Source organism: Musca autumnalis, unplaced genomic scaffold (genome assembly GCF_047663935.1).
Source record: "Musca autumnalis isolate F117 unplaced genomic scaffold, ASM4766393v1 scaffold_1, whole genome shotgun sequence".
Classification (NCBI taxonomy): domain Eukaryota; kingdom Metazoa; phylum Arthropoda; class Insecta; order Diptera; family Muscidae; genus Musca; species Musca autumnalis.
The window spans coordinates 17,664,797-17,687,988 of NW_027411644.1; the positions used below are offsets into that span (position 1 = coordinate 17,664,797).

Below are 23,192 nucleotides of genomic sequence, written 5' to 3' on the forward strand. Positions count from 1 at the left end.
ACACGCTGATAAGGTGTATTCATCAGCTAGTTAGCACCATCTGGCAGGAAGAACGAGTACCCGACGATTGGAACCTGAGTATCCTGTGCCCGGTCCACAAGAAGGGAGATAAGACTGTATGCTCTAACTATAGGGGTATAAGTCTACTCCCTATTGCCTACAAGATCGTGTCAGGGATATTGTGCGAACGACTAAAGCCTATGGTCAACGAAATAATTGGACCATACCAATGCGGCTTTAGACCTGGCAATTCCACCATTGACCAGATATTTACCCTGCGGCAAATCCTGGAGAAGACCCAAGAGATGCAGATCGACACCTACCACCTTTTTGTCGATTATAAAGCAGCCTTCGACAGCCCGCTGCGTTCAAAGGTATTCCAAGCCATGTCTGAATTTTTGGTTTTAGACAAGGATACAGCCTTTCGTGTGACCTCTTCAACATCCTGCTAGAAAAGGTTATACGAGAGGCAAACGTCAAAAGAAGTGGCACAATCTACACCAATAGTCACATGTTACTTGCTTATGCTGATGATATAGACATCATGGGCCGATCAGTAAAAGAAGTAACTGATACCTTCGTAAAGGTCGAAGGAGAATCTGCTAAAGTGGATCTGGCGGTAAACGGTGAGAAGACCAAGTTGATGGTGTCGAAGCGCAATGCGTCCATTGAGCTCGGACCGACTGTGGAAGTTGGTTCCTATAATATTGAGGTAGGAAAAGACTTCGTCTACCTCGGCACCTCCGTAAACACAAGAAACGACATCATTTGTGAAATAAAAAGAAGAATTGTATTGGCCAACAGATGCTACTTTTGTTTAAGTAAGCAGTTTAAAAACAAAGCCACATCTCGTCAAACAAAAATAACGCTCTACAAAACACTTATACTACCCGTGCTGATGTATGGCTCCGAAGCCTGGGTACTTGCGCAAGCAGACATGGCAGTGCTTGGTGTGTTTGAGAGAAAAATTCTTCGAAAGATCTACGGACCAATCTGCGTTGACGGTGAATATCGACCACGAGCTGTATCTGCTATACAACAACATCAATATTGTTAAACGTATCGAGATGCAGCGATTGCGTTGGCTAGGACATATCATAAGAATGAGCGATGATGAACCCGCTAAAAAGGCGTATAATTACGGACCGCTTGGCGGTGCACGCAGAATTGGCAGGCCAAGGAATAGATGGCGCAAACAAGTGGATGATGAGATGAAAAGGCGCGGTATTCCAGAGTGCGAAGCAACAAATAGAGAGGAATGGAGATCTCTTCTTAGTTCGGCATATAGAACAAACGTTCTGTAATGGGCCAGCTAAGTAAGTAAGAGATCTTCTGTCCATTGAAGATATTTAGAGGTAATCTGACCATAAAGATCCTTTAGAGATCTTCTGTCCATAAAAGACCTTTAGAGGTCTTCTGTCCAAAGAAGACTTTTGGAGATCTTCTGTCCATAGAAGATCCTTAGAGGTCTTCTGCCCAAGGAAGACCTTTAGAGGTCCTCTGTTCATAGAAAATCCTTAGAGGTCTTTTGTCCATAGAATACCTTTAGGTCTTTTGTCCATAAAATACCTTTAGAGGTCTTTTTGTAGAAAATCGTTCTGTCCACAGAAGAAACCTTTCATAGAAGTTCATGAGAAGTGTTTTCCCTATAAAAGACTTTTAGAAGTCCTCCGTCCATAGAAGACCTTTAGAGATCTTTTGTCCATAGAATACCGTTAGAGATCTTCTTCCCGTAGAAAATCCTTAGAGGTTTTCCGTCCATAGAAGACCCTTAGTGGTCTTCTATCTATAAAAGACCTATAGATGCTCTCTGTCCAAGGAAAACCTTCCGAGGTCTTCTGTCCATAGAAGACTTTTGGAGATCTTCTGTCCATAGAAGATCCTTAGAGGTCTTCTGCCCAAGGAAGACCTTTAGAGGTCCTCTGTTCATAGAAAATCCTTAGAGGTCTTCTCTCCATAGAATACCTTTAGGTCTTTTGTCCATAAAATACCGTTAGAGGTCTTTTTGTAGAAAATCGTTCTGTCCACAGAAGAAACCTTTCATAGAAGTTCATGAGAAGTGTTTTCCCCATAAAAGACTTTTAGAAGTCTTCTGTCCATAGAAGACCTTTAGAGGTATTTCGGCTATAGGATAACCTAAACCGATTTCCGTCCATAAAGGACCTTTAGGAGTCTTCTGTTCATAGAAGACCTTTAGAGGTCTTTTGTCCTTAAAGATCTTCGGAGGTCTTCTCTTCATAGAGGACCTTTTAAAGTCTTCTGCCTCTAGAAGGCCTTTACAAGTCTCCTGTCTATAGAAGACCTTTAGAGGTGTTCTGTCCCTCCCTATAGGAGACCTTTAGAGGTCCTCTCTCTATAGCAGACCTTTAGAGTTATTCTGTCTTTAGAAACATTTTAGAAGACTTTTGTCCACAGATGACATTTAGAGGTCTTCTGTCCATAGAGTCAGCGGATCCAGAAATACACCTTTAAAATGAATTTTTAATTTATTTTTTTTATAAAAAGAGAAGTTTACAATATTCTCCAAAGTTACTAAAACTAATTGCAATTATATGTATAACGAAGAAATACACAATACATACATACATAATCAAAACTATAAAAATTACAAAAACACCAGAAGAGGGGGGTCAAAAAAATATTACGCCTAATTTAACTGCAACGGTCAATGAACTGTTGGTGTAACGATTTGCGATGTTTTTTGCAGCTATGCGACGTGCTGCGATGTGGTAGGCTGGTGATGGTTGTTGTTTAACGGCTTGTCCTCTACACGTCGTCATTGCCTTCATCATCCTCGGCAAGCGGAAACTATGAAGCCAACACTGTTTGTATCCAGGGTAAATATGTGGCCACATTAACATAAACGCCTGGTACACCTGCTGTGGCACAACCAATGCCCCAAGCCACCATACCGACAACATACCAGAGGCCATTACTTTGGCAAACCAAAGGCGAGCCACCGTCACCCTGTTGAAACAAAAACAAATACATGTGAAAGAAAAACAAAAACAATGAACACACAAACACTAACTCCTAAATATGTGTGAGTGTGGACAAAATTACGCATTCATTCCTCTATTTGTACTTACCGTACACGCATCCTTGCCTGCCTCACCCCCAGCACATATGAAACTGGCATTGTCCAGTACAAAGCTGGCCCCCAAGCGTGTTTGACGCAATGCAGTTTGACAATCGGCATTCGGTATCAACGGCACATCAACTTCACGTTGTATCGCCTGATAGGCACCGGTGGGACCAAAATCATTTTTACCCCATCCCGCCACATAGCAACGTTGACCCACAAACGAGGTGGTGGGTAGGCAAATTGTGCCCACGGTTGATTTGCTTGTCAACGAAACTGGTGTGGCCAACTTCAGCACAGCTACATCATTCTGTAGATTGTCTTTGTTGTAGTTGGGATGGATGAAAACATTTGCCACCATAACATCCTCAGCTGGAATGGGTTCTGTGGTACTGGCAGCATCCCATTCACCAATGCGCACCTTAAACGAGGTAATGCTGCAATTCCAAACAGGGAGATTAAATGCCGTTCGTCGACAAAAGAAATGTTTAGACTTACGGTAAATTTGCCACCTTATGGGCTGCGGTCAGGACATGTTGTGCCGATATCAAAGCCCCCGAACCTAAATATACTTCTCCGGTTGTCAGTAAAGCAGCCTGCCATGGATATTCACCAAATGATGCCTGTCCAGCACCAGCTGCCTGACTGTTCGGTGGTGGTGGATAGCTATGACCACATTGATATGTACCAGCTTGACAACACACAGACAGGCCATAGCCACAGCTAAATGGTGCTGCTGTTGGTGCTGGTGTTACTCCCTGTAAAATTTTAATGGGAATTTATGGGAATTTAAAGCCATCACTAAGCTTAAGCGGAAGGTAAACAGCGATTTACACAACTTACCGTATTCACAATTCGTATATCAATTTGCCCACTACCATCGGTGGGTGGTGTCGGCAGGGGATTTGGACATGATCCAGCCGGTACACAAATACAATAGGATGGTGTCACAATATACGGATTGATGGTACCCGATATTAATTGACGTGTCTGAACTGCAAAGAAAATAAGGGGGAATTGAATGAATGTGGACATTTAAGGATTTGTGGATTCACAGTTTTCAAAACCAGGAAAACATGGACCATGATTCTGAGAACGGATTTGTCGATACCACATTTATAAAGGGTCATTATTTAAACAGGTATTTAAAGCTTATAGTCCTATGGGGCAAAGCATTGAACTTGAAAAAGAAAACAAAACGTTGATTCATTGTCAAACATCACAAGGTAAAGTGCGAAGAGATGTGCAAAGAGGAACAGAACCTCTACAAAGTGCAAAGTGAGAGCAAATGCCTCATTTGTTACTCCAGCGGTAAACTTGCTGCTGTCAATATCACCCATGCATTCATGCGAAAGAGAACAGTAGAAGCGAATGTGTCACTACTTACCAGAGCAGAGATAGCTGATTGTTCCGATAGTATCACGGATTTATTCGACAACAGTACATATAGTTCTTGGGAGGATAACAATGCAATATTACAGGCATTACAAGACACTGACGTCATACTGAGGGCATTGAAATCCTAACGCCATGCCAGTCAGGTATCGACAAGGCTATATATGTACAAGAAATATGCTCGGGTGAAGGAGCTCTTGGTAAGGAAAAATTATTTGGAGAAGTGGAGTAGAGTGGAGAGTAGTTTTGAATATCCGACCGTGATCCTCTAGTACGAATATATGGAAATTAAATTGGAAGCCTCAAACAATCGCAAGATGACTCCAGAATGTGTTAGATGTGTTCAACCTGTGGTGATTTCAGTATATGATATGCCCAGTTCTGATATGTCTCTAGTTCTAAAAATGTGGCTGCTTCTATGGGATGTAACCACAGATCTACTGGAGTTAGTTGAGTATGCAGGGTAGTTGAAAAGGTGCAGTGCATCGTGCGGGCTGTGCCGCATGCTGGGCAGATGTGTTGCACGGTGTCATCGACCCTTGCCATACAGGAATTCAGACGGCTGCACCATCCCGAGCGTAGTTGAGCCAAAACTACTCTGGTTTGTCGTTCCAGCTGACGCTCCTCCGAGGACCGCATTCATACGATAGTTGTTTGTGGTATCAGCGACTGCATCCGTGTGAATTGTTGATGATTGTTGGTTGTCTCTTGTAACGCTGGATCTCTCTTTCTAGATCATGAAGATCTCTCGTGGCATGCTTGGGTGGGGAGTACTAACCACCATTTTGTGATTAGGATGGATTTCACTGTAGAATCCGGGCAAGTACTGCAACGAAAGCATGTCATTGTGTTGCTTTACCGGGAGAATCTTTGTCTCCTTACGTAGATGGTCCACGGAAGACATGAGGAAGCACCCTGTCGCAGTTCTAAGGGCGGCATTCTAACAGGTTTGAATATTTTTCTATCGCGTTGCACTTATATTTGGGGACCATACTGGCGCCGCCTAGTTTTTCACAGACCGACCGCGTTATATGCGGTCAACAAGGTTTCTTTATCTGCACCCCAAGTACTGCCGGTTAGGGACTTGAGGAACTGTTCCTACATTTAAGAGTGTCGCAGATAGCTGTGGCATGCGCGGACCACATGAACTGATATTTGCATATTCCTCGCATTGAAAAAGTTGGAAGGATCGGTCAAATAGGAGTTCAGTCTTTCACAAATGTCATCAGGGAAGGTAACCGATGCCAAAATCTTAATATCATCCGCATACGTTACGATATCAATGCCATCTTGTGGGTTTGGAATACAGGAGAGGTAGAGGTTAAACAGTTCCGGAGATATCACCCCACCCTGTGGAACTCCAGCTTCGCTCTACGGGGCTTCGACTTCTTCACGTAGGACTGATGTCCACACATATCAATTATTAAATTCAAACTTGGCCGGAGGGTAGCCTGTTCAATGTCCTCAAATTGCCCTGGGTTGCTTAACAGTATTAAAGATTTTTGATAATTCGAGCGCCAACAACACTGACCTATCGCATGGTTTTTTCTGATTGAGTCCTCGACTAATATGTGTGGAGATGGCAAGCAGCGCTGCTGTACTGGTTACGGAAGCCATGTTGATGATCAGCAACTGGATAGCACTTGTGAACCTGGAGAGGAGTAAAGCCTCAAGGGTCTTTGCTACGGACGACAAAATCAAAATCGGTATCCTTAACTGCCTTCAATATCAGGACCACTATGTCCATTTTCCAAATTTCCGTTTTCTGTTAAGGCCCAATATGATTAAGCATTTCGGATTGCATTCGCAGCACCATTCATTGTACATTTTGGTGGTTCCTACTCAGCAGGAAGAGATCTAATGCAACGTAGTACTCTTCTCTTCGCCATGTCATTCACGGAGTGCTCGATAAGTTGTCGATTTAAATAAATTGGGAACCTCTTCGAATCAGTCGGCGGAACCTCGCCAAACGCGACTGAGGTCCTATCTTACTTCTTCTCAGGGTTCGGGACTGACTTAATCTCTACAACCAACACTGCTGCGAAAACCATATCAAAGTAGAGGGTATGAGGATATATGCACCAGGCAGAGCTGCCAATGCTTTAATCAGCACAATGATGTTCAATTTAGCAAAGACACAAACCAAAACGATGCCAAGTATTTAATTATATTTTCCACCAGATGACGCATAGGGTAGACGCAATCCAAAAATGAAAAAAGAGAAAATCTTTCAAAGGTTTCATAAAGGTTTTGGTTAAGGGTCTCAATAGAGGGAAAACCTTGCCCTATCTTACAAAGATTTTTTTTATCTTGTAAAGGAATCTTCTTATTAATTGTTATATGCTACTGTTTGTCAGTAAATCGCGTTTCATCTAGTCTGTAAAGAGGGTTTATTTCATAAAGACTCCCAACTCGTCTATAAAGACTTTATTCAGGTCGACAATAAAGCAACCTCTTCGAATCAGTCGGCGGAACCTCTCCAAACGCGACTGAGGTCCTATCTTACTTCTTCTCAGGGTTCGGGACTGACTTAATCGTTGTTTACAATTCACTTATTAATTAGTTTACACACGCGATGAGCAGCCATATAATAAGCAGCAGTGACTGTATCCGGGAACGTACTTTCTGCCTACCGAAAATCAAAAGGGTTAAGCCGTTATCTTAAGCTGCGATTGGTGAACTCTCTGAATCTGGTCCAATTAGATTTCCCATGATTGATAAAGGGTCGTCGTTCCTAGGTGATGAAGACAGTCAGTCTACAGATGGCGACAATTATAGGGAGATGGTCTGAACAAAGACCAGATGGCGACATTCATCAGACCAAGTGACACGATGGTTATGTCCGGCAAACTGTGGCACTCCTCGCTATTTCTGGCAGGGCGGTCCTAATTGACCGTGCAAAATGTAGAGCTACTATCCTGCTCAGGCCACGCTATTCTCCTTTGGTCATTACCAAGGACAGAGTGTCACAACTGATGATGAGCATTAAAATCCTTTAAAACTAGTCGGTTATGACCTTCCAAAAGCGGACCTCCAACCTGGTGTACAGCTATTTATCGGTTGGAATTATAAGTTATGCAACTCTACCTCGGCAGTTCCGCACCTGCTTGCTAACATATGTACGGGTCATCGAGGCCAGTCTCTTGCTAGATAAGTCTGCATTGAAGAGACTGTTTCAACGGCTGTGTTCACGCAGCATCCAGCTACATGGGTCCTGTCGTAGTCCCTCACATGGATGAGTCTAGACCAACCCGGGAGATGCACCCACTCCATTGATGACATCTATTGCAACTATTGCGTCTCGCCGAAGCTTAAGTATGGTGGACACGGAGGTGAAAAATGGGACATATCCATATTGGTCCTGAGTTTTCCTCCGTTCCGGAAAAGCAAGCAAAAATTCCGGGATATACTGTTTCCAACATAGAAAAACCATTCAAATATTGTCCTGATTCTTAAGCAAATTGTTCTGATTACAACGATACAAGTTGTTTCTTGGCTAAGTCAATGCTTACTGAAACAGTCCTAAGGTGACCAACTACAACTTTCTGGTTGGCACAACGGCTATCAAAATGAGTGTCTGCCTTTGGTTCCAGTTCAAAAATTGGTACAACTCCTTTGGGTATCTCCCGGGTACGGTAGTTTAAGGGCTGTTCAAGGATCTTTGTGAAATTTTCACCGAAGGTAGTCCATGTTTCTCTGAGTACGACGTTAAGATGTTTTCCAGGGTTTCTAACATACTGCCTAGAAAGCTCAAAAAAATCCTACAGTGGCTGCTTCAATAGCTATCGAGAAGATATCAAGTTTTAAGATGTACTATGCCGGCCCATTCCTTGCGATACTTCCTTCTAAAAAATGTCAACACTTTTGTGAAAACATCCAGTTTAAAGCCACTTCTTGAAATATGGACCCTGCAGTGATCCTATATTTAGGACGACTCCTTCAATATCTCCCGCACAATAATACAATTGAGTCCAGATTTTTGCTGCAGTTATTCTTTGAGATCCCTGTTATGGCTCTAAAATTGTATTCCATATACTTGCCTCGTCAAAAAAGACGAAGCAAAAGTGGTTTTCGATTTTAGTTGTGTAGAGTGTTAAGTCGTCGGTACATAAGAAGCCTCGCCGGCTTACTTTCGTGCTCCGCTTCATTTCTGACATAACGAAAATAAAAGAATAAAGAAGGCCGAGCGAATTTCGAACCCTTTTATTGGCAGAAGGCATTTTAAAAGTTCTCTAAACTTACCATCGGAAACCTGTCAAAGAACATCTAAAGGAAGCCCTTTCGGTGGTCTTCTAAAGTCAGAAGACATTTTAAATGTTTTCTAGACACAAAGTTCTTCCAAAGCAGATGACTGTTTATATAACCCAATGACCTTTCAATGGTCTCCTATAAACGGAAGACCTGTTAAAGTTATTCCATAGACAGAACTCCTTAACTTCTAGACACAGAACACCCTCCAAAGTCCCACACAGGGAAGGCTTTTCTGCAATCAATAGCAAAACTACTCACGAAATTTGTATCAAAGTAGAGAGGATATTAGGATGTGTTCACCAGTCAGGGCTGCCAATGCTTCAATCAGCACCACGATTTTAAATTTAGCAAAGGCACAAACCAAAATGATGCCAAGTATTTTATTATATTTTCGAACAAATGACGCATAGGATCAACACATTCCAAAAAATTAAAAAAAGGAAATCTTTCGGTTTTATTTAGGTTTTGGTTAAGGGTCTCAATAGAGAGAAAACTTTGCCTTCGGAATGTCTACAAAGATTTTTTAGCTTGTAAAGGAATCTTGTTATTAACTGATGTATGTTACTGTTGGTCAGTAAATGGCTCTTCAGCTGGTCTTTAAAGAGGAGTTTTTTACCCCCTGTTTTTGTAACTATTTTTTGTTCGTTCGTCTATATTCGTAATAATTCAGGCATCCATGGCTCAGCCCCCAGATGACATACGGACCTAATTTTTCGTAGACGCGTTCCATATATAGTTAAGAATTCCTCTTTTAAAAATTAGAGCTCTACATTTGCGCTGAGGCGAGTAAATCGATCTACAAAATTTGACAATTCGTGTGAGAAGAATAAAAACTTTTGCAAAAACAGGGGGTTATTCTATAAAGACTTCCCACTCGTCTATAAAGACTTTATTCAGGTCGTCAATAAAGAATCCCTGCTGGTCCTCTAGATAGTCTCGCTTCTATTCGTCGTTCATAAAGACTACCTCCTAGTCTAGATAGGCTCACTTCTATTCGTCTAAAAGGGGCTCGAAGCGTCTATTCGTCTGTGATGCTGCTACCGGAAAGAACAAACAGGGAAGGCTTCTGTACAACCAATAGCAACACTGCCCACGAAAATTGTCTTAAAGTAGAGAGGGTATGAGGATGTGTGCACCAGGCAGTGCTGCCAATGCTTCAATCAGCACCATGAAGTTCGATTCAGCAAAGACATAAACCAAAATGATGCCAAGTATTTTATTATATTTTCCACCAGATGACGCATAGGGTAGACACAATCCAAAAATGAAAAAAGAAAATCTTTCAACGGTTTTATAAAGGATTTGGTTAGGAGTCTAAATAGAGGGAAAACCTTGCCTTCGGAATGTCTACAAAGACTTTCTTTAGCATGTAAAGGAATCTTCTTATTAATTGATATATGATACTGTTGGTCTGTAAAGAGGGTTCTTTATTGTATAATGGCTCCCCACCCGTCTATAAAGACTTTATTCAGGTCGTCAATAAAGAATCCCTGCTGGTCGTCTAGATAGTCTCGCATCTATTCGTCTAAAAGGGGCTGGAAGCGTCTATTCGTATGTGGTGCTGCTACCAAAAAGAACAAAGTCCCACACAGGGAAGGCTTCTGTACAACCAATAGCAACACTGCTCCCGAAAACTGTATCAAAGTAGAGAGGGTATGATGGTGTGTTGCCAATGCTTCAATCAGCACAACGATAAAGACACAAACCAAAATGATGCCAAGTATTTTATAATATTTTCCACCAGATGACGCACAGGGTAGACACAATCCAAAAATGAAAAAAAAATCTTTCAAAGGTTTTATGAAGGTTTCAATAGAGAGAAAACTTTGCCTTCGGAATGTCTACTAAAACTTTTTGTAGCTTGTAAAGGAGTCTTCTTATAATTTGATATATGCTACTGCTGGTCAGTAAATGGCTCTTCAGCTGGTCTGTAAAGAGGGTTTTTTTATTCTATAAAGACTCCCCACTCGTCTATAAAGACTTTATTCAGGTCGTCAATAAAGACTCCCTGCTGGTCGTCTAGATAGGATCGCTTCTATTCGTCTAAAAGGGGCTCGAAGCGTCTACTCGTCTGTCGTGCTGCTACCGAAAAGAACAAAGTCCCACAAAGGGAAGGCTTCTCTACAATCAATAGCAACACTGCTCACGAAAACTGTATCAAAGTAGAGAGGGTATGATGATGTGTTCACCAGCCAGTGCTGCCAATGCTTCAATCAGCACCATGATGTTCAATTTAGCAAATACACAAACCACAATGATGCCAAATATTTTATTATATTTTCCACCAGATGACGCATATTGTAGACACAATTCAAAAATGAAAAAAGAAAATCTTTCAAAGGTTTTATAAACGTTTTGGTTAATGGTCTCAATAGAGGGGAAATCTTGCCTTTGGGATGTATACAAAGACTTTATTTAGATTGTAAATGAATCCTCTCATTAATTGATGTATGCTACTGTTGGTCAGTAAATGTCTCTTCATTTGGTCTTTCTTTATTCTATAAGCACTTCCTACTCGGCTATTTAGACTCTCTTCAGGTCGCAAAAAACGCTCCTTCTTGTCGTCTAAAAAGACTTCTGTAATGGAATTCTGTAACACACGAGCTACCGACAAATATCGGCAACAATTAAAATGCTTATAATTTCGGTAATTAACGAAAATTTTCGGGAAGTAAACAACCAAAATAAAGCTGTGTTTAAATCCTACCGATAGCAACAGTGTTGTCAACTTTTATTGATACTTTTCATTAATAATTTCGTATTTTAATGTGACCGATTTTTTGTCGGTAATTTAAAAAAAAATAGTTACAGAATTCCACTACCAGTCGTTTATAAAGTCTATCATCTACTCGTCTGTAAAAGGTACTTTCAGGTCGAATATAAAGACTACCTTCTAATAATTGTTCCACAAACATCATATGCTGGGCAAGGGAGACTTCTCTCATATCAATAGTGCACCCCGATTCATATTAGCTCAATGATACGGGACCTACTGTTTATTGCCGAGTCCGAACGGCGTGTCTTAAGACACTACTTGTAAAGAAGTTTTACATGGATGAAATACTCAGGAAATGTCGCCAACATTAGGGGTATATTTCCACGGTGGCACCCAAAGACTACCTTTTAGTCGCTTATAAATACTCTCTTCTATATAATGTATAATGACTCCCTTTTGGTCGTCTATAAAGACTTCTTTCCGGTGGTCAAAAAAAGACTCCCTTCCGGTAGTCAATAAAGACTCCCTCTCTGGTCTATAAGAACTCTCTCTTTCTTGTATAAAACTTTGTAGATAAGAATTTCATATCGGCTTTTGCGATGTGTTTTAGCCACCGACAGAAATTTAATATTGACGTTCTTCAGTGTGCAAGGAGGGACTCTGACTACAGTATTACCTTCCCTACACACGGTGTGTATAGAATTACGTCTATGCAGAACTTAATTTTAGTTGTGACTATAAATATAATTCTTGTGTCCTTTCCTATATCCACAATGAACATTTTCATCCAAAAATAGCTTCATATTTCACGAAATAATTTCGAGTGCGGCTGTCCTTCAACAGGACATTTCCAATGAAAACAATTGTTCGTGTTTCACTGCAAACAATTAAATAACAGTTACATATCTAAATCCTGTTCAAACAATATGTCACACAAATAATCATGGGAATTAAGCGATATATTCACATACATACACACCAAAGCACATACACATATATACACTCAATGCTATTAAATTTCCCAGAAAATCTTCGCCCACATTCGGGCTTTTCCAGCTTATCCCGATATTCGCATGTCAATTCCAGTTTAATAATTCATATGTAAATATTTACCCTCTCTACATATACATACATACATAGCATATGTAAATTGATGTTTTTATTATTGTTTCAATTGCTTCACATAACAGTACAGCTAGGTGTGAGTGTGTGTGGCTTTATATTCACGATTACGAAGTACACGCGATTTAATGAATTGTTAAGCAGATATTCATGGCGAATCATTCAGGAAATTCCATACAGGCAAAGTACGCACACACCAAAAGCCGTTGGCCAAATTGTATCCCAGCCCCCAACAGGGTTGCAATAGTAGTAGTAGTGGTTGTTGTTATTTTCACAACTGCAGGTTGCTAACTGTTACCAATAAAACAAATGGACGACCAATAAAAAATAATTACTTTACACATGTCTCTGCTGAAGGATACACAAGAGGGGTATCCTTGTTATAGATTGGCAAAGCTACGATATAAATTTCTTTTATCCACTGGGGGGAGAGAGAGTCGGAGAGTTTTGTTTTAAAGTTTTCCATTCGTTAAGGTTGTTGTTTACAGATTTAAGAAAGTATAGGAGGCGGATGAGCATTTTTGTAGCAAAAATTCTCTGACATCAATGGCCAGTGTCCAAAAAAAGTTTCTTCCCTTTTGGAGAAACATACCTGAGAGCTAACGGATGCTTTTACAGTTTGCGGATAGTGGAATGATCAAATGCAGTGCATGTTGGGTTACTATTTATCAAATAAGCAGCGGATCAGAGTTTCTCCCGGGAGAATCAAGAATTAAATCTCCGAGTTCCTTTGGTCTCTGATCGAGGACGAGAAATATTCAATGGAAAGAATAGGTGAGAGGTACCGGAGCCTATCACTATACTATTAAAAAACCAGGAATGATGCAAACGAACGCCTTAATATTTGCGACCTCTGGATACATGTTAAAGGCCATGATCCGCGAAAGCATTCATAGATTGTGTTGAACCCACAGATTCCAAGCAAATAGCTGAAATTAAGGAAACCTTGCTACAATAAGAACTGTCGTGCTGCTACCAAAGAGGATAAAGTCCAACGCAGGGAAGTCTTCTCTGCAATCACTAGCAAAACTGCACACGAAAAATTTATCGAAGTAGAGAGGGTATGGGGATGTGTGCAGCAGGCAGTACTGCTAATGTTGCAAACCAGTGTCGCAATGTTCAATTTAGCAAAGACACATACCAAAATGATGCCAAGTATCGTATTATATTTGTCACTAGATTACGCATAGGGTAGACAGAATCCAAAAATGCTGCCACTTGGTGATCTGGAGTATTAAGAGAATAAAGTCCCACGCAGGGAAGTCTTCTCTGCAATCACTAACAAAACTGCACACGAAAAATGTATCGAAGTAGAGAGAGTATGGGGATGTGTGCAGCAGGCAGTACTGCTAATGTTGCAAACCAGTGTCGCAATGTTCAATTTAGCAAAGACACATACCAAAATGATGCCAAGTATCGTATTATATTTGTCACTAGATTACGCATAGGGTAGACAGAATCCAAAAATGCTGCCACTTGGTGATCTGGAGTATTAATCTGCAGCAGCATGCAGCCCTACACTCCCCTACATATTGAAGTAAAAATAGAAAGGCAACAGAGACCTGTGTATATTGAAACTTTCATCTATGGAATAAATTCGTGGCTCTTTTGGACGTATGAACTTGCCGACCAAAATATGGATTTTGCACACGAAAAATGTATCGAAGTAGATAGGGTATTGGGATGTGTACAGCAGGCAGTACTGAAAATGTTTCAAACCAGTGTCAATTTAGCGAAGACATACCACTAGATTACATAGGGTAGACACAAACCAAAATGCTGCCACTTGGTGATCTGGAGCATTAATCTGCAGCAGCATGCAGAACTACACTTCCTTATATATTAAAGTAAACAAGTAAGAACGGCGTTAAGTTCGGCGGGGCCGAACTTGTTATACCCTCCACCACAAGTTGTATTGAAATAAAATGGAATAATTAGTTTTCTTTCGTGTATGAAGAAGACTTAATACTAAATTTCAGCAATTTCGGTAAAACAATGTGAGGCACCATTCTATGGGGGCTATTTCAAAACGTCGATCAATACCGACAAATTTCTGACGGAAAGTTTTTAGGCTCAAAGAAGACTAAGTACCAAATTTCCTATATTACGGTAAGAGAATGTGGCTAAAACTTAAAAAATACCGAAAATCAAGAAGTTAGCTTCTATGCGGATATAGGAAGACGTGGACCTATACTGATAATACTCTTCTGGAATATTTTATAACTCTTGGAAGACGAAATAACGAATTTCAGCCATTTCGGTTGGATATTGACGTCACAATCTTCAGTATTACGAAAATCGGGAGGTACCGTTCTATGGGGGCTATACCGAAACGTGGACCTATACCGACGAATTTTAGTCAGAAATGGGGCAATATGAAAGCGTTTCTGGCGAACAGTTTTATATCACATTGAAGACTAAATACCAAATTTCAGCCATTTTGGTGGAATATTGAAGACACAACCTTCAAAATACAAAAAATTGGGAGGTACCTTTCCATGGGGGCTATATGAAGGCGTGGACCTATACCGACAAATTTAAAGGGGAAGCTTGAGTACCCCCAACGAAGTCTAAATACCAAATTTCAGCCATTTCGGTGGAATATTGAGGCCACAACGTTCAAAATACCGAAAATCGGGAGGTACCGTTCTATGGGGGCTATATGAAGGCATGGACCGATACCGACAAAATTCTGGGGGAAAGTTTTATACCCCCAAAGAAGACTACGTACCAAATTTCAGCCATTTTGGTAGGATAATAAAGCTAAAACCTTCAAAATACCAAAAATCGGGAGGTACCGTTCTATGGGGGCTATATAAAGGTGTAGACCGTTAACGACGAAATTCGAGGGAAAAGTTGTATACCCCTAAAGAAGACTACGTACCGAATTGCAGCCATTTTGGTAGGATAATGAAGCTAAAACCTTAAAAATACCGAAAATCGGGAGGTACCGTTCTATGGGGGCTATATGAAGGTGTGGACCGATACCGACAAAATTTTGGGGGAAAGTTTTATACCCCTAAAGAAGACTACGTACCAAATTTCAGCCATTTTGGTGGGATAATGAAGCTAAAACCTTAAAAATACCGAAAATCGGGAGGTACCGTTCTATGGGGGCTATATCAAAACGTGGACCGATATATCCCATTTTCAATACCAACCATCCTGCAAGTAATAAAAACTTCTGTACTAAATTTGGACTTTCTATCTTTAAAAATGCGAGCTGTATCTTGATTTCAACAGACAGACAGACGGACGGACGGACAGACGGACATGGTCAAATCGACATAGAATTTTATGCTGATCAATAATATATATACTTTATAGGGTCTCCGACGAATATTTTGATGTGTTACCAACGGAATGACAAATTTAATTATACCCTCCATATGGTGGAGGGTATAAAAATAGAAGGGCAACAGAGACCTGGGTATATTGAAACTTTCATCTATGGAATAAATTTCGTGACCCTTTTGGACGTATGAACTTGCCGACCAAAATATGGATTTTCATTAAAGTGTTGTGGAGGAGGTACCTGACGAAGGGACCGATATAGTCCATCTTGGAAGTGTATACCTTAAACTGCACATAAACAAAAATGTTGAACTTTTGTGAGGTAGGACCACCCAAAGGAGTGAACCAATATGAACGATTTTCGAACATAAACTAAGTTTACGAAATACAAAGTTTGGACCTAATTGGTTGCTCCGTTTAAGAGATATCGTGAACACCATTCTAGGACAAATTTTTGAACCTTTGTGGGGGAGGTATCGAAAGGAGTAGACCGATGGGCACCATCTATTGAAATATGAATGGACTAACGATGTATCCGCTTCGAAAGTTGTCGGGCATACCAGCCACTACATAAGGTCGCCGTAGAGGTTTTTATGGCATTCGCACCATTTACCTAATAAACATGACGTAAGGGATGAAAGATACCAAGGAACGGTCCTGACCGGCTTTAACATGGTAAAGTCCAGGATTTATCTTGGTCCCTCTTTCATCTCAAGTGGACACTGACCTCCCCGTGATGTCACCTGGGGAGCTGCCTCTAACACCCCCCCCCCCCCCTAGACAAAAGCAGCCTACTATGCAAAAACGAAAGAAAAGAAAAACAAACCCCTCTAAAGTTGAGGACCCCCGCAAACGTTTTAAGGACCATGATCTGCGAATCTGCACCTGGAATGTTCGCACTCTTTATAGAGAAGGTGCAGTTTACGCGCTGGCAGATGTACTTAAAAAGTACAAGGCCGACATTACAGGAAATAAGATGGACTGGAAAAGATGTCACAACAACACCTAAAGGTGACGCACTGTATTATAGCTGCCATGACACAAAGCATGAGTTTGGTTGCAGTTTTGTAGTTGGTCAGAGGTTTAAAAATCTGGTCTCCAGCTTCACCCCAGTGAATGAAAGACTTGCTACAATTCGATTAAAAGCAAAATTCTTCAACATCAGCTTTATCTGCGCTCATGCTCCAACCGAAGACAAGGGCGAACAGACCAAATATATATTCTACGAGCGCTTAGAAGAAACATACGACAACGGTCGTCCTGCCCATGACATTAAAATTGTTCTAGGCGATTTTAATGCCAAAATTGGAAAGGAGAATATCTTTGGACAAACAGTCGGGAAATTCAGTCTACATAGTGAAACATCAGACAATGGAATGAGGCTGATAGACTTCGCAGCGGCAAAAAACATGGTAGACATTCATCGATGGAAGACATTCATCGAGCGTGTTGGATGTACGATCGTTCCGAGGAGCAAACATAGATTCGGACCATTACCTCGTTGCAGCAAAGGTACGTACCCGTCTAAACGTTGCAAATAAAGCACGGACAGACACCGCTAAGCTGCAAACACAACAGATAGCCACAGCATATTCCACTCAAATGACCCCATTGCTTAATGATAACATATCAGCACAATGGCAAAATATTGCCCACTCTATACAGACAGCCGCAAAATCAGTACTTGGATACCAGAGACCTCCACCAAAGAATCCATGGTATGACCAGGAGTGCCGTGCTGCTACCGAAGAAAAAAATGCGGCATATAAGGCTACTTTACAATCAGTAGCAACGCGTAGCGCACGAGAGAGGTATCGGGAGAAAAGGAGAGAGGAGAAACGTCTTTTCCGCAGGAAAAAGAGAGAGATGGAAAAGAGGGAGTGTGAACAAATAGAGATGTACAGGAGACAGAACGAAGTCCGAAAATTCTACCAAAGAGTGAAACATCAATCAGATGGCTTTGGTACAGGCACATCCTCCTGTAGAGACCAGCAAGGTAATCTGGTAACAGATATAGATAGCGTGCTCAAGATATGGAAGAAACATTTCTCCAAACTGCTGGTATCCAATAGTAGCGAAGACGATGATACCACAGATACAATCCCACAAGATGGTATAGAATGTATACCACCCGGCTAAGATGAGGTAAAAACAGCAATAAACAGGCTGAAGAATAATAAAGCAGCAGGAGCCGATGACTTACCAGCCGAGCTGTTTAAAACCGGAGGCGACACGCTGATAAGGTGTATGCATCAGCTAGTTAGCACCATCTGGCAGGAAGAACGCGTACCCGACGATTGGAACCTGAGCATCCTATGTCCCGTCCACAAGAAAGGAGATAAGACTGTATGCTCCAACTATAGGGATATAAGTCTTCTCCCTATTGCCTAAAAGATTGTGTCAAGGATATTGTGCGAATGACTAAAGCCAATGGTCAACGAAATAATTGGACCATACCAATGTGGCTTTAGACCTGGCAAGTCCACCATTGACCAGATATTTAAGCTGCGGCAAATCCTGGAGAAGACCCAAGAGATGCAGATCGACACATATCGCCTTTTTGTCGATTATAAAGCAGCATTCGACAGTCCCCTCCGATCAAAGGTATTCCATGCAATGTCTGAATTTGGTATCCCCGCAAAGCTCATCCGGTTTTGTAAGATGACTTTAACTGATACTAGGTCCTCAGTTCAAATTGGAAAGAACCTCTCCGAAGAATTTTGTACCAAAAGAAGTTTCAGACAAGGAGACAGCCTTTCGTGTGACCTATTCAACATTTTGCTGGAAAAGGTAATACGAAATTCAAATGTCAAAAGAAATGGCACAATTTACACTAATAGCCACATGTTACTTGCTTATGCTGATGACATAGACATCATGGGACGATCAGTAAAGGAAGTAACTGATACCTTTAGGAAGGTCGAAGCAGAATCTGCGAAAGTGGGTCTGGCATTAAACGGCGAAAAGACCAAATTGATGGTGTCGACACGCAAAGCGCCCATAGAGCTCGGACCAACTGTGGAAGTTGGTACCTACAATTTTGAGGTAGTTAAAGACTTCGTCTACCTCGGCACTGCCATAAACACAACAAACAACATCAGTTGTGAAATAAGAAGAAGAATTGTATTGGCGAACAGATGTTACTATGGTCTAAGTAAGCAATTAAAAAACAAAGCCACATCTCGTCAAACAAAAATAACACTATACAAAACGCTAACACTATACTCCGAAGCATGGGTACTTGCGCAAGCAGATAAGGCAGTGCTTGGTGTGTTTGAGAGAAAAATTCTTCGAAAGATCTACGGACCAATCTGCGTTGACGGTGAATATCGACGTCGCATGAACCACGAGCTGTATCTGCTATACAACGACATCAATATAGTTAAACGCATCGAGATGCAGCGATTGCGTTGGCTAGGCCATATCATAAGAATGAGCGATGATGAACCCGCTAAAAAGGCGTATAAATATGAGCCGCTTGGCGGTGCACGCAGAATTGGCAGGCCATAGAATAGATGGCGCAAACAAGTGGATGAAGAGATGACAAGGCGCGGTATTCCAGAAAGGGAAGCAAGAGACAGAGAGAAATGGAGATCTTTTCTTAGTTCGGTCTATAGAACAAATGTTCTGTAATGGACCAGCTAAGTTAGTAAGTAAATAGATTACGCATAGGGTAGACATAATCCAAAAATGCTGCCACTTGGTGATCTGGAGCATTAATCTACAGCAGCATGCAGGTGTAGGGCTGCACCTCCCTACATATTAAAGTAAAAATAGAAAGACAAGTTTAGAAGTATCAGCCATCTTTGCCGACAGAGACCTGTGTATATTGAAACTTTCATCTATGGCATAAATCAAACAAAACAGGAAGTACTTTCAGTAAAAATTTCCAAAGGATCCTCGAACAAACCTTAAACTGCACATAAACAAAAATGTTGAACTTCTGTGAGGTAGGTACCCAAAGGAGTGAACCAATATGAACGATTTTCGAACATAAACTAAGTTTACGAAATACAAAGTTTAGACCTAATCGGTTGCTCCGTTTAAGAGATATCGTGAGCACCATTTTAGGACAAATTTTTGAACTTTTGTGGGGGAGGTATCAAAAGGAGTAGACCGATGGACACCATCTATTAAAATATGAAAAGTTGGACTAACGCTGTATCCGGTTCGAAAGTTGTCGGGCACACCAGCCACTACATAAGGTCGCCGTAGAGTTTTTATGGCATTCGCACCATTTACTTAAGAAACATGGACTTGCCCCTGAAAATACTTGTACCGCCATAATAGGGGCTGCGAGGGCAAACTGTTGCAAAAAACAAAACAAGTAAAAAACATTAAGTTCGGTTGAGCCTAACTGTTTATAACCTCCAGCATAAATTATTCTGAACTAAAATGGAATAATTAATTTTCTTGTAGTAGCAAACATTTTTCGACCACGGATATTCCAAATGTGTTAATTAGGTCATAAATTTTATCTAAAAATGTATTCAATCTGTTGGTACCTTTATATGGGGTATATTCCACATGGACCCATGTGGACGATTTCTGGTGGAGGATTTTCGGGACCTCTGAGAACTTCAAATGTCAAATTACAACCAGTTCGGTTAAAAATTGTGGCTAAAATCGTAAAAATCCCGAAAATCGGAGGGGTACCGTTATATGGGGACTATTCCAAAAAAATGGACCTATGTAGACGATTTTTGGTGGAAAAGTTTTGCGACCACTGAGAACCTCAAATGTCAAATTACAGCTAGTTCGGCCCAAAAAAATTAGCTAAACTCCCCAACACGCCTTAAATCGGGAGGTTCCTTTATATGGGGTCTGTACCAAAAATGGACCTATGTGGACGATTTTTGTTTGAGATGTTTCGTGACAACTGTAGCTAAAATCCTCAATGCACCGAAAATCGGGGGGTACCGATATATGGGGGCTATACCAAAAAATGGACCTATGTTGATGATTTTTGGTGGAGAAGTTTCGTGACAACTGAGAACCTAAAATGTCAAATGTCAGCTAGTTCGGTCAAGCATTGTAGCTAAAATCCTCAAAGTACCGAAAATCAGGTGGTGCCGTTATATGGGGGCTATACCAAAACGTGAACCTATCTCCACTATTTTTGGTGCAGAAGTTTTTTGATCCTTTTGAAACTCCAAGTGCCAATTTGGGCGAAAAATGTAGCTAAAAACCTTAAGATACCTTAAATCTGGAGGTACCGTTATATGGGGGCTATACCAAAACGTGGACTTATCTCCACTATTTTTGGTACAGAAGTTTTTTTTGAAACTCCAAGTGCCAATTTGGTCGAAAAATGTAGGTAAAAACCTTAAATTTCTTGGCCATTTGAGGTTTCCAAATGTCAAATTTCAGGAAGTTCGGTCAAAAAATGTAGCTAAAATTCTCAAAATACCTTAAATCGGGTGGTAACATTATATGTGGGGTCAATACCAAAACCGTGGACCTATATAGCACATTTTCGAACTTAACCTGCCTATGGAAAGAAGACACTCGGTGAAAAATTTTAGCATCCTATCTCAATCATTGCGGACGCTAGGGTGATTACAACCGAGGCAGAAATATTACGATTACCAAAGCATGGACAAATTTTGCGAAAAACTTTGAACATTTGAAGTAAAGAAAGAGTTGGACCGCTATGGCCTATTGATCTAAGTTTGGACAAAATATTACGAGAGTCAAATTTTGGACCGATCCCGTTCGAGAGTTATCGTGCGCTCCAGCCAAACAGAAGGACGGGCAGGGCTAAATCGTTTCCAAATTGTCTGAAACAGATTTCGTCCAAACACACGTTGGGTCTAAAACCATTATTTCGATGAGGCCCAATTTAGGTCCAAATCTTCCCCATGTTCATAGGTCTTCCTACAGCGAGACCTGTTAGTATGAAAAAAAACCTTATTCATTTTTTAACTCTTACTTGTTGCACTTCCTCCTCCTGCTGGTTGTGACTGTTCTGGCACCGATTCCTGTTGGCCATCACTGCTGGCAAATGTGAAAAGTCTCAGCTTGGTAAAATCCCTCCATGATAATCCCTGGACGGCCAAAAAATGCCAGCAGGATAATAACAAAATCATTGACACATTTTTCATTATGGATATGCTATGGAAATTCATTGCACGCTGAGGGTTATTCACTACGCTTCCCTTGTTTTAGCACACGTTGGCCGACGGAAGCAACAACTGTTTTTTTTTTTTTGTATTATTTTATTGTTTCTGTATTTTATTCCACTACTTGTTTTGTCTGTATATTTTAACTATATCCACTGAATGTCCTTTTGTTACAGGTAAGTACACATGCACACACACACAAATATATGTGACTATAGTCCTTGCCAACCAACTTTTTGAAATGGTTTTATGAATACCCGCTTTGTAGTACACCGTTCTCTTGTTTCTGACAACACACACGTTCACTCTTTAGTTGACCAGCAATCACTGATGAATTTGTTAACAATTTAAATTTTTATATGACAAATATGGCCAGAACACCCAGCCACACACACACGCTCACCACACACCACTCATTGTAGCCAGCACACGGTTGAGCACTTCTGTTCACTTGAAAAGTGGAAACAAAAACTAGCCATCACACACATACACGTTGTGCCATTAATTGTCCACTCTGTGTAATTTCAACAAATTGCAACAGGGCTGTGTAACCGACGGCACATAGAATAAACGGGTAATGTGAAGAAGACCTAATAGCAGTATTATACGGACAGTTCTGAGTAACTTCAATAAGAAATGTTCCATAGAACGACCCATTAGTTTTTACCCAAATTCTTTTTGGTCTTTTAATAGAAGGTCCAAAATTTTTGGGAAGAATCAATGGTCTTTTATGAGGTAATCTATTAGTCATCTATTCTCAATCCTGAAGGTAAGGTAAAATGTCGGTGGTTAAGATGTCGGTCAAATGGAATAGAAGACATCCGTAGGGGTCTTCTATAGAATAGAAGACATCCGTAAGGGTCTTCTATAGAATAGAAGACATCCGTGGGGGTCTTCTATAGAATAACTGACCTCCGTAGGGGTCTTCTATAGAATAGAAGACCTCCGTAGGGGTCTTCTGTAGAATAGAAGACCTCCGTAGGGGTCTTCTGTAGAATAATAGGTCTACGTAAGGGTATTTTATAGAATTCAAGGCCTCCGTAGGGGTCTTCTATAGAATAGAAGACCTCTGTAGGGGTCTTCTATAGAATAGAAGACCTCCGTAGGGGTCTTCTATAAAATAGAAGACCTCCGTAGGGGTCTTCTATAAAATAGAAGACCTCCGTAGGGGTCTTCTATAAAATAGAAGACCTCCGTAGGGGTCTTCTAT

General features: G+C 40.9%; 1 protein-coding gene across 1 annotated transcript; it reads right to left on the bottom strand.

The window, feature by feature from the left end:
• Positions 1–2,467: 2,467 nt before the first annotated feature.
• Positions 2,468–22,425, bottom strand: LOC141394339 (inactive CLIP domain-containing serine protease A3). The gene is made up of 5 exons (XM_073968608.1): positions 21,793–22,425; positions 3,926–4,077; positions 3,581–3,840; positions 3,090–3,519; positions 2,468–2,967 (listed from the first exon to the last, which is right to left on the bottom strand). Exons 1-5 carry the CDS (start codon positions 21,986–21,988, stop codon positions 2,809–2,811), a joined length of 1,197 nt encoding a protein of 398 aa, XP_073824709.1. The 5' UTR covers positions 21,989–22,425; the 3' UTR covers positions 2,468–2,808.
• Between the last annotated feature and the right edge of the window lie 767 nt (positions 22,426–23,192).

Bases quoted from the DNA above. Each gene is read 5' to 3' on its own strand.
- LOC141394339 (XM_073968608.1), bottom strand. From the start codon at position 21,988: ATGAATTTCCATAGCATATCCATAATGAAAAATGTGTCAATGATTTTG. The intron at 4,078-21,792 runs GTAAGAGTTAAA...TTTTCTTTGCAG, and splicing joins AGGAGGAGGAAGTGCAACAA to TTCAGACACGTCAATTAATA. The intron at 2,968-3,089 runs GTAAGTACAAAT...TTGTTTCAACAG, and splicing joins CAGGCAAGGATGCGTGTACG to GGTGACGGTGGCTCGCCTTT.